Source organism: Dromiciops gliroides, chromosome 4 (assembly GCF_019393635.1).
Source record: "Dromiciops gliroides isolate mDroGli1 chromosome 4, mDroGli1.pri, whole genome shotgun sequence".
NCBI lineage: Eukaryota > Metazoa > Chordata > Mammalia > Microbiotheria > Microbiotheriidae > Dromiciops > Dromiciops gliroides.
The window spans coordinates 424,952,745-424,964,781 of NC_057864.1; the positions used below are offsets into that span (position 1 = coordinate 424,952,745).

Below are 12,037 nucleotides of genomic sequence, written 5' to 3' on the forward strand. Positions count from 1 at the left end.
CCCAGGTCAGGGCAGCACTGGAGAAAGCCTAGTATGCCACAGAAGTCAGGAAATAGGAAGTGGGATCTTATTCCAGAAAGCTGGGCTAGACCCAGAAGGCACGTGGCAGGGTGCTGGGTAGAGATGGTCCTGGGGTAGAATCAGAAAACCAAAACTATTGTTAAGGGTTAAAATTCTAGCTAAACTGTCTAAAATATCTAATGAGTGGTCGCCAATAAATTATAAGCTTTAGCAAGAGTTAGACTTTTAAGCATTTATTAAGGAGAATAAGAATTTGATAAAGAGAGAGAGAAAGGCCTAGATTCCTATCTATTAAAGGGAGAGCGCATTTCTAGCTCCCTTCTCCGCCAGAGTCCAGAGGAAAGAGAGTGAGACCGAGCGCCAGTCTCTTCCTTCCTCCTCCCACTAGCCCGCGTCACTTCCTGACTCCTGGTCTTGCCCTCAAAGACCTTCCCTTCATGGGCAGAACTCTTCTACAGTAAGTATCCAGCAGGTGGCGTTATTCCAATCGTTACAGTCCCCCCTGTTGTTCCTCAAGAAACAAAATGTTTCCTTGACAGAACAGTAAAAAGAATATAATAACTATTGCTAACTAATAATATGTGAACAACAATATTGCTAACTAATAATATGTGAACAACAATATAGAAAAGGAAGACAGGAAAGTTTTGTCCAGAGGGGCGATTTTTTTTTTTGTCCTCATGAACCGACGCTTTGACATTAGTCTTGCAAAGGGAGGGCCTCTGCAGAGAATACATGTTACAGATGGTGTATATTATAACAGAAAGAAAAAAACAACAAAAACAACAAAAACAACAAATCAAAACTGTTCATTTAAAGTCTCTGAAAGTCTTTTCTTAGATGTCCTCTAGGTGTAGTCGTGGAATGGAAGTCTTTTCAGGGGTTGAGGTGTAGATGCTGGTAATCAGCCAGGAAAACTTCCTACAAAATTGAGCTTAACACAACTTTAAAATAGCTTTGTCAATAATCAAATCAAACAATGAAAGTTCTCAAAAACATGTCTAAGGGAATACAGAATCTTAGTTGTTAACATGTGAAACATACAATAAAACAAAAATTGAACCATTCTTTAAAATTATAATATTATTATAGTCCCCCCTTATGGAGGGTAATTGAGAAGACAATTGCTGCAACATTAATTATTGAAAATAATTTTTATCTTTGTTTCATCACTTTTTGCATCATCTGCCTAATTATCCTCATGCCATTATGAGAAATTAAAAATCTAATATAATTGGTAACAGATGTCAAGTCCAAATTCAACAGTGTATTTATCATGACACCTGAGATAATAATGGGTGTTACCATAAAAGAACAGAGAAATGATGGGATATGAGCACTCCCACACTTGAGCAGTATATACTGTCCATACAGTATGCCAGGCTTAAAATAGGTGGATGGAATATATGTCCATGCCACCGAACATATTGGAGGAAACTGAGTCAGACTTAATCAGATGCATGGGATTGAGATGTCCATGGCATCAGGCATATAGGGAGCATAGAAGCCAGGTGTAGAAGTGAGATGGGTGGGATCAATACTTCCAGCCATCTGTACAATATTGTGGGGAAAAATAAAATAAAATATTAAACCAAGAGAATCCAACCTCAACATTAGTCAAAAGCCGTTCCCTCGGCCATACCTTGATTTCATGCATGTCTCCCCTCATGTGACAGTTCAGTGTCTGCTCTTGCATGTATTCCTCTTGTGATTGGATGGCATCTTGGCCAACTGGCATCTGATAACTCAGAATAAAGGCAATTAATGTCTTAAATGATAAGTTCCCATAATCCAAGTCTCATATGGATTTAAAATTGAGGATAATAAATGATTGCAAAAATGCGAATACATCTTGACTCAGAACACAATATATAATTATGCAACAATTCAAATAATACCCCCTTTTTTTACTTAGTATACAATCCACTTTTGTGAAAAATCAGAACATATTTAAATATAAGTTAAAGCACAACACAATCTCAAAGAAAACTTTTACAAATGTTCCCCTCTTTTTTTTTTTTTTTTTGGAATATGCTTATCAAAAATAATACTTCTAGAATCAATTTACACTTGCCATGGCAAACAATTTGCCAGGGAAATGCTTTAAAGAGTTTGATCAAATAATCAGTTGAGAAAAAATAGCAAAAACAAATAACTCAGAATATGGGAGCACAATACTCCTAGAATTAACATTGTATTATGAATCAAAACCATGTTTTCAAAATTAGATAGATGAATGAATAGAAGAAAATACATGTGGAATAATAAAAGACAATGAAATTCAAACTAGGGAAATCTAAATGAATATGAACTTAATATTAATAAGAGTATTACAAAATATAAACTTGATCACATGACTATAAAAGCTTTACAAATATTCTCCTTGTTTTAGAAACTAAGTATAAGACACAATCTCAAAAGCATAAAATCTCTATGAAAATAAACCTATACCATTAATTCCAAAATGTATATGTAATAGCATAGAAATCCTATGTAACCTCTGAACTGACATTAATAATCTGAGTGAATTCAGAACACTCTTGATTCCAATATCTAAAATCCCCAATACTCATATCAATACCTTGCTGCTTACTTCTACATTTCTGTAAAATATATACCCTTCCATGGCAAAAGAAGCAGAGTCTTGAACTATGTTGATTGTCATTCTTATTCAGCCTAAGTTTTTCTTCTTTAACCCCTCTATATTGTCTGTCGGGCTTTTCACCATACAAATGCTTTATAAGATTACTAATTAAAGACAAAAGCAGGTTAGCAAAATTATGAACAAACGAGCATATCTGGAATTTAAAGAGTTTTCTAAGATTGTCTCAAAAGCACAGCCAGGCCAGGGAAGGGCTGAGCCTGAAGCTGCAAATGCAGGTAGAAAAAGTTGAGCATGCGCATCAGATCTCTGGACTTCCCAGGCAGGGGAAGCAATGGGCTTGGCCATGGGAGGAGTAGAGGGTGGGGTCTGGAGAGGAGGGGAGGGACCAGGGCAATTTGAATCAGACTTGATTTTGAACTCAGGCCTGGATTCCTCTTCCCCCACTTTGCCTCCAGGTGCTAGGGGATTAAAAGCTTCTAGAGGGTGGGTCATTGCCTCCAGGCATGCAAAATTAAAGCAACAATTAGTGTTAGAACTGGGAAAAGCTGCGGGAATCTCTTCAGGTTTCTCTGAAAAAGCATGGTTGGGAGAGGGAGAGATATTTCCTTGTGTGAGTAAGTTGCTGGCTCTTTTAACAAAAATAAAAGAAAAATAGAAAATCCACAAAAACAAAGCATTAACATGATCTTATCTCCCATTTGTCTGGTTAAACAGACTAAAATCAAAAATAGGGTAATTAGGGAGTTTAAAAGGTCCATTTGAAAAAATTTAAAGGAAAACACAGCCAGTGCGCCAGTACTTAGCAATTTAAAGGGTAGGGGAAATTTCTTACCCAACCAGAAGATCAGAAGACTGAGGTTTAGCTTTCCTCTTCGTGGTCAGCCATCTGTTAAGGGCTAAAATTCTAGCTAAACTGTCTAAAATATCTAATGAGTGGTCGCCAATAAATTATAAGCTTTAGCAAGAGTTAGACTTTTAAGCATTTATTAAGGAGAATAAGAATTTGGTAAAGAGAGAGAAAAAGGCCTAGATTTCTATCTATTAAAGGGAGAGCACATTTCTAGCTCCCTTCTCCACCAGCGTCTTCAGGAAAGAGCCGCGAGACTGAGCGCCAGTCTCTTCCTTCCTCCTCCCACTAGCCCGCGTCACTTCCTGACTCCTGGTCTTGCCCTCAAAGACCTTCCCTTCATGGGCAGAACTCTTCTACAGTAAGTATCCAGCAGGTGGCGTTATTCCAATCGTTACACTATGAGCGGTTGTGACTTGCAATGAGTGAAGTTACTTAATTATGTTGCTCTTTTTTATGTGTTTTTTCCCGTAGAATGCAGTCTTCGAGCATTGAATAGAGTATTACATGATGAAATTCTAAACAAGCCTATGGAAACACTTAAGCTTGCTATTCCATCAGGAATATATACTCTTCAGAATAATTTACTTTATGTAGCATTATCAAACCTAGATGCAGCTACTTATCAGGTACTTTAGAAAAAAATTTTCTTACAGTGCTTTTAAAAAGTGACTATAACAACAACAACAATAATACCTGTTCTCTTTTTTTTAGGTTACTTATCAGCTAAAAATTCTTACAACAGCACTGTTTTCTGTATCCATGCTTAGTAAAAAATTAGGTTTGTACCAGTGGCTCTCTCTAGTGATTTTAATGGCAGGTGTCACTTTTGTACAGGTAAGTTATTCAAGATAAGTTTGTCTTCCATTTCATTGTGGTTTATTTTTTAAATTATGAGTAAATATTATATCATCTTTGTGACTATTTACCCATTACATCAAATCAAATATTTATTGAACATTACTTTTCATGGGTACTTTAAGTAGGTCACTTAACTTCTCTGGACTTCAGCTTCATCTGTAAATGAGGGAATGAATTGAATTAAATGATTTCTGTGGTTACTTTCATATCTAAATATTTGACCTTATGAACTCGATTGTAAGATTCTGTGTTTTTAAAGATAATTACTATTGCTATAGATATCAGTTGTGGATAAGCATATATTAATTTATTAATATTATATATCAGTAAAGGACAGACCACGAGTCTTCCTAACTTCTCATGGTTTAAAAAAGAGGAGCCAATCAGGGGGCAGCTAGGTGGTGCAGTGGATAGAGCACTGGCCCTGGATTCAAGAGGACCTGAGTTCAAATCCAGCCTCAGACACTTGACCCTTACTAATTTTGTAACCCTGGGCGAGTCACTTAACCCTCATTGCCCCACCAAAAAAACAGAAAATTTAAAAATTAAAAAAAAAAAAAGAGGAGCCAAGTGGGCTCCTGGCTTCTTCTCAAGTTTTTTATCCTCTTTAGATAGAGGCAGGTTATTATACATTGATTAAAGCTAATTGGTTAGCATCATTCAGTTCCATTGGTTGACATGACTTGAAGGTGATTCACATTAAAATGAACTCGACTGATGACATTTAGGAAAAGACCCTCCCATAAGTTGCTTAAGGTAAAGTCCATTATCTAGGTGTGGTTTGATCCCATCTGTCTTTCACTGAGCTAGACTAAAGAGTCTGTCTCCATTTCTTTTGTTCTCTTGGGTTTGTCCCAGATGAGATCTGAAGTTTTTCAAGAACTGGACTTTTTGGAAGGGGGTTGGAGGAGGGGGAGAAGCAGGGAGAGATTGATCCCTGGGTCCCCCAAGAAATCCATTATTAATAATTATTTTCTTGGAAATAATTTAACCCAACCCCTTCATTTTGTAGGTGAGGAAACTGAGTCATAGAGATTATGACTTGCCTAAGGTCAAACAGGTAGCAAGTATCAGAACATAGTTAGGAAGAAAAGTCCTAAATGTATGAAAAAGTTAAGTAGCAGTCAAGCAATCAGAGACATATCAGTTCAAGGTAGGAATAGAAGAAATATCATACATTACAAATTTCTAGTGCACAGTAAGGGCTTAATAAGTGTTTTTTTCTACTTTTAAATAAGTGTTTCAGGCAGGAAGTGCTATTGGAATTCAGAGGAAGTCACTTTTTTTTTTTCACCGAAATTCATGTTTATTTTTAATTTCCAGAGCAGGTTCACAAGATTGCAGGGAGGGATAAGGGAGGTCAGGGAAGGAGGGAGGCCCTTTTTCTAGCCCCATTGGCATCTACCTGTCTTCCCCATCCTTAGGCCCATACCCTGACTCAGTGACCACACCTCCCCCAGACCCATCTCCAGAACAGTGGGGAGCAGACTGGAGGGAGACACAAATGTGTCTCAGAAGCAGCAAGGGCAGGACCAGGGAACCCTGTCAATCAGACTAGGCCACTCAGAGCAGAGAAGGGCCAGTAGGAAGCCCCTTTCCTGATTGGGTCTTGGCACAGCTAAGCCTTTTTATTTCCCCATTTGGCCATCTTGGCATTGATTGACTGTTTGTAGAATTTGTCAGAGCACATGTAGGCTGCAATCTTCTCCAGGGCCTCAAAGCGTGCAATGAAATCTTCAGATTTGGGAATTCATCCAAGCACTTAGGCTCAAACAATTGGTTCTGGTCTAGGACATCATACATGACTAAGTCCACAAAAGTGATCTTGTCTCCTACAAGCCATGTCTGCTTTCCCAGGAACTGGGAGAAGAACTTCAGCTGCCCTGGGAGATGCTCCAGGTACCCAGGTTTCAGTTTCTCAAAATCTGGGCTGTAGTTGACTCTACCCAGTTGCATACAGAAATCCATGATCTGGTTCTCCAGCAAATGTACAAGAATCTTTTCTTCCTCAGTCTCACCACACATGTTGTGCTTTCTTGCAATGTAGCGCAAGATGGCATTGCTCTGGGTGATCTTCCGTTTCCCATCAATCAGGTATGGCAGATTAGGGAAGGCCAGGCCCAGCTTGAACTTGACATCCAGCCACTCTTTGGAAGTATAGTCAGGAGCTTCCCCACATTGGTAGAGCTTCTCCTCATAATTAGTATCAGTGTACTGCAGGAGCAGGCGGATGGCATGGGCCAGCCCGCAGATGTCCCAGTAGTCTAAGATCATAGGCATGTCGGCAGCAGGGTGGATCAGGGAGCTCTGAACTCAACAGGCCTAGATAACTTATGTGTAGTTCGAGGGGGAATGGCCTGGTGGGAGGTGGCAGACCTAGGCTCGAGGAAGTCACTTTTGACTAGTATGTCCAGGGTTCTTGAAGGATAGGTAATTTGACATAGTTAGAATTTTTACAGTTGGAAAGGAGAGGAGGGCATTGCAGGAAGAAGTATTGGTGTGAATAAAGGCATAGAGACAGGAAAATACAAGAAATAATGGGTAAATCAGTTTGGCTGGAGCAGAAGTAGTGCGGTGCTGAGAAGTAGTGGGAAATAAAGGTAGAAAATATAGATTGGGGTCAGGTTGATGAGGGTTTTGAATGCCTCTGTAAGGATCTGGATTTTGTTTTATAGGCAATACAGAACCATAGGATAATTGAATACTTTCACAAAGGAAATGGCATTCTCTCAGTGGTATTATAACAAAGTTAATTTGATAGTGATATTCAATAGGGTTTAAACAGAGAAGCCAGTTAATAGGTGGTTGAAAATTCCAGGTGTAATGCAATAAGCGCTTGAACAAGGGTGAGAAAATTGAAAGGAAGAAATGGTGATGACATATAGTGAAGGAATAACTGACAGGACTTGGCTACTGTTTTGGATATGGAGGATGTCTCTTTGGTCTGATCATCTATGATGACTTTGACTTAAAAAGAAATCATTTAAGAAAAATGGAAAGGGCTGTGTGTGTGTAAAAAACTAGGTTATGACAGCCTTTGAATACCAAACAGGATTTTATATTTGATCCTAGAGATGATAGGAAACCACTGGGGTTTATTGAATAGGCAGGTGACATGCACAGGCCTACACAAGGTAGTAGGTTCTGATGAAAGCAAAAGATGTCTCTAGGTTTTGTAATCAGGAAAATATTGATGACAATAATGGAAGTAGGGTAATCAGGAAGAACTTTGGAGAGTGTGTGATGAGGTAGTGAAAATAAAAGCCATAGGACTAGTAATAGGATTAGAGGAGACCTCTACATTAACTTATATGTAACATACATGCCACATTGTGTATGATAAGCTACTGTACTAAGCATGAAAGCCCCATATGCCCAGCTTTTATTCTTTGTCTTTAGCATCTTCCATTACTCCTCCTATTCCATATCACTATTTTTCCCATCACTATTTTGGGTTCTGCTGTCACTGGCTCCCTTCAGCTTCCTTGGAATTCTGCAGTTCTTCCATGTTCATTTCTGCGTTGACTTAGGTAGTAGAGGGACAGTGAGGGATATTGTAGGAAGAAGTGGTGATAGGCATTCAGTAAGGGATATTGTAAACATTAAGTCATATCTGCCTACTGCCATTAGACTTGCAGTGTTTTCATTCACTGATCTACCATGATCATCTGCTGACAGACTTAAAAAGAAATTTTATTTCAGTCATTAACATTTATTAAGCATCTGTCACATGCCAGGCACTGCACTTAGTGAGTGAAGAAAATAGAAAGAAAAGCAAAAGACAGTTCCTATTTTCAAGGAGCTCACAGTCTAATGGGAGAAACAACATATAAATGATTATGTACAAACGAGCTTTGGAGAGGATAAATCTGAAGCAATCAACAGATGGAAGGCACTAGAATAAAGAGATCAGGAGGGGTTTCCTGAAAAAAAAAAAATGAGATTTCAACTGGCACTGAAAGGAAGCTAAGAAGCAGACACTCCAGGCATGTGAGATGGCTAGTGGTAGTGCCTGGAATTAGAAGGTAGAGTGTCTTGTTCTTGGAACAGGAAGGAGGCCAGTGTCACTGGATCAGGGACTATGGAGAGGAAATAAAAGCATATAAGAAAATTGGAAAGACTGAGTCATGGAGGGTTTTGAATGCCAAACACTTTTAACTTTGATTCTAGAGGTAAGAGGAAGCTGTTGATAACTTATTGAATAGGAAGGTGACATTGTCAGACCTGAGCTTTAGATCACACTGACAACTGAGTAAAGAATGGACTGGTGTCAGAAGAAACTTGTCATGGGGTGACCAAATAGCAGGCTGTTGGAATAATCTAGGTGTGAGATGATGAGAGCCTGCCCCAGGGCGGTGGCAATGTCAGAGGAGAGAAAGGAGCATATGCAAACGTTGTGATAAGGGTAAAATAGGCCTTGTCAGCAGATTGGATATGTGGGTGGGAGAAAGAAGAGTCGAGGATGACACCTAGGTTTTAAACCTGGATAACTTGGGGGATGGTGGTGTTTCAGTATGTTTCTATAGGAAGCTTTTCCTAACCAGTCTTAATTTAGTGCCTTCCCTTTCTTAATTATTCCCTATTTATTCTGTATGTAACTTGTTTGCAACATATTGTTTCCCCCTTTAGTCAGCTCATTGAGAGCAGGGTCTGTCTTTTGCCTTTTTTTAAATTCCCATAGGTTAGCACAGCACTTGGCACATAGTAGTCACTTAATAAATGTTTATTGACTGACTGATTGGACAGTAATAGGGAAACTTTGAAGAAGGGGGCTTGGGAGGAGAAGATAACAAGTTTAGTTTTAGACATGATTCATTTAAGATGTCTACAGGGCATTGAGTTCAGCATGCCTGACAGTCAGTTGGAGATTTAATACTGGTGGTCAGCAGAGATGTTAGGGCTGGAAAAGTAATTTGAGAATCGTCATTATAGGAATTGATGAACTCACCAAATTAAGTAGTATAGAAGGAGACAAGAAGAGGTCTCAGGACAGAGAGAGTCTTGGGATACCAATGATGAGTAGGCTTGGCATGATTGAAGATTCAGCAGAGGTGACTGAGAAAGAACAGATAGATTAGGTAGGAGTAGAACTAAGAGAGAATAGTGTTAGAAAAACCTAGAGAGAAGGGATTGTCAAGAAGAAGAGGGATGATCAGCAATGTCAAAGACTGCAGAGAGGTCAAGAAGGATGATGACTGAGAAAAGGCCTTTTTTTCTTTTTTTTCCTGGCAGTTTAGGGAGCATTAGTAACTTGGAAGAAAGAAGTTCAATTGAATGATATCAGAAGCTAGACTATAGAGTTAAGAGGAGAATGAAGGGAAAAGAAGTGGAGGCACTGATTGTAGACATCTTTCTCCAGAAGTTGAGCCATAAGAGGGAGGAGAGATATGAGACACAGGTGTTTTGTTTTGTTTTTTGAGGATATCAAGGTGATTTTGTTGTTAGTCATTTCAGTCGTGTCCAACTCTTCATGACCCTGTTTGAGGTTTTCTTGACAGATATTGGAGCAATTTGTCATTTCCTTTTCCAGATCATTTTACAGATGAAGAAACTAAAGAAAACAGGTTTCAGTGACTCACCTAGGGTCACAGAAGTAGTAAGTTTCTGAGGCCATATTTGGACTCAGGAAGATGAGTTTTCCATGCTTCAGGCCCAACACCCTCTCTGTTGCCCCCTAAGGTTGTAGTCTGAGCTACATATGAAAGATGAAACCTGAAATACTGATCAAGTTTACATGGAACTTGAATTTATTTTTACTCTATTTTTTGGACTTTGAGGAATGCTGTTGAATTTTTATCTTAGGATTTAAGGGTTTAAGTGTATAACATGCAAAATACCACATACATTTAACCTTCAAATTCTGTTCTGATCTTTTTTTAGTGGCCCTCAGATTCTCAAGAATCAACTTCTAAGGAACTCTCAGCAGGCTCTCAGTTTGTAGGTCTGATGGCAGTTCTTACAGCTTGTTTTTCAAGTGGCTTTGCAGGAGTTTATTTTGAGAAAATTTTGAAAGAAACCAAACAATCTGTGTGGATTAGAAATATTCAACTTGGTAAGTCTTTAGTGTGCACATTTAATGTGTTTTTTTAGAAAGTAGTTATTGTTATGTGTAAAGAATCACTATCTACAAAAATATCTGTGTAAGCATATCTAGCAGAGGGCTTCTTGGCCAGCATAATTTGCAGTAATGTTATTTATGTTTCATCACTGAACCACAGCATAAAGTCTTGCTACCCCAGTGTTGTGTTCTTGGACCAGTTATATTTATGACATTCTTTTTTTTTTTTAAGTGAGGCATTTGGGGTTAAGTGACTTGCCCAGGGTCACACAGCTAGTAAGTGTTAAGTGTCTGAGGCCGGATTTGAACTCAGGTACTCCTGACTCCAGGGCTGTTGCTCTATCTACTGCGTCACCTAGCTGCCCCTCCACTGCGCCACCTGGCTGCCCCTATTTATGACTTTCTTATGGAACTAATTACACCTAGTGATGTTTCAACTGATGTATTTTTTTCCAAAACCAATTAGCTACATTTTAACAGTATATTTTAAAATTAATGTAGCATATTACAAGAAAAGTGCTAAAAAACAAACAGAAAAGTGCTCTCCTTTTCTCTTTCCCTCCCTTTGCTATATCTTTTTATTCCATTTCCATCCTTTTTTTTTTTTCTTTAGACAAAAAATTTTGTAAGATATAACTTGCTTTATATTTCAGATGTAGGCATATGAAGAAGCATCTTTTTATACTTGGCAGATTACTTTTGCTCTGGAGGGATGAAATATTTAAGAAGAAAGTAATTAGAAGTCAAGTAATATAAGTAATATGATAAAACCACTTTTAATCTTTGTTTTAAAAACCTCATACTTCTTTTTCAAAGTACTTTGACCCTTTTAGAGAACAGGTTCTGAAGAGCTGTGAAACTGAAGGCCCAGGTCTTATGTATCATGTCATCCCTACTCAGTGGTTCATCATTGCTTCTAGGATAAAATACAAATTACGCAGTCTGGCATTTAAAGCCATCCACATTTTGCCTCCAGTTTCCTTTTTTAGACATTACTTTTTGCGTTTCCACATTCTGCATTCCATTTCCTGCCTTTGTGCATTCGCGCAGCCTGCTTTCCAGGCTTGGAATTCACTCCCCATTTTTGTCCCCAAGAATTCATAAGAAGGGATTGTATTCTGTTTACTACCTCCTTCGTGAAACCTTTCGTTATCCTCCCAGTTACTATTTTTCTCTTTTCAAATTACCTTGCATTATGCTTGTGTGCATGTTGCATCCTTCAGAATGTAAACAACTTGAGGACCTTTTCTGTTGAATGGTTGGTTGCTGTGCCTAAAATTCTATCTGTACTGTCTAAAAATCTAATGAGTGGTCACCAATAAATTAGAAGCTTTAGCAAGAGTTTAGACTTTTAAGCATTTATTAAGGAGCATAAGAATTTGGTGAAGAGAGAGAAAGAGGCCTAGATGACCACATCTATCTGTCTCAGGGAGCCAGCATTTCTAGCTCCACTCTCCATGAGGTCCTGGCGAAAGAGAGAAAAGAGCAAGCCTTGCCCCTTCTTCCTCCCAGAAGCCTCCTGTGAAAACGGGAACATCCCATCCACACAGCACACACGCACACACAGCTCCAAGCTAATTGGCTGGTAGCTTTGATAGACAGTACCCATGAGCAAACTTACTTCCTGATGCCAAGGAACTGACCT

At 38.7% G+C, this 12,037-nt stretch overlaps 1 protein-coding gene and 1 pseudogene across 5 annotated transcripts in view; one reads left to right on the top strand and one right to left on the bottom strand.

Moving 5' to 3' along the window:
- Positions 1–12,037, top strand: part of SLC35A3 (solute carrier family 35 member A3) — a 58,229-nt gene that overhangs the window by 24,173 nt on the left and 22,019 nt on the right. For all 5 annotated transcript variants that reach the window (XM_044005385.1, XM_044005382.1, XM_044005381.1 and 2 more), the window contains 3 exons: positions 3,948–4,102; positions 4,188–4,310; positions 10,215–10,386. In XM_044005385.1, coding sequence (XP_043861320.1) covers positions 3,948–4,102; positions 4,188–4,310; positions 10,215–10,386 — 450 coding nt within the window. The remainder of the gene's footprint in view (positions 1–3,947; positions 4,103–4,187; positions 4,311–10,214; positions 10,387–12,037) is intronic.
- LOC122756208 lies at positions 5,911–6,641 on the bottom strand (annotated as a pseudogene).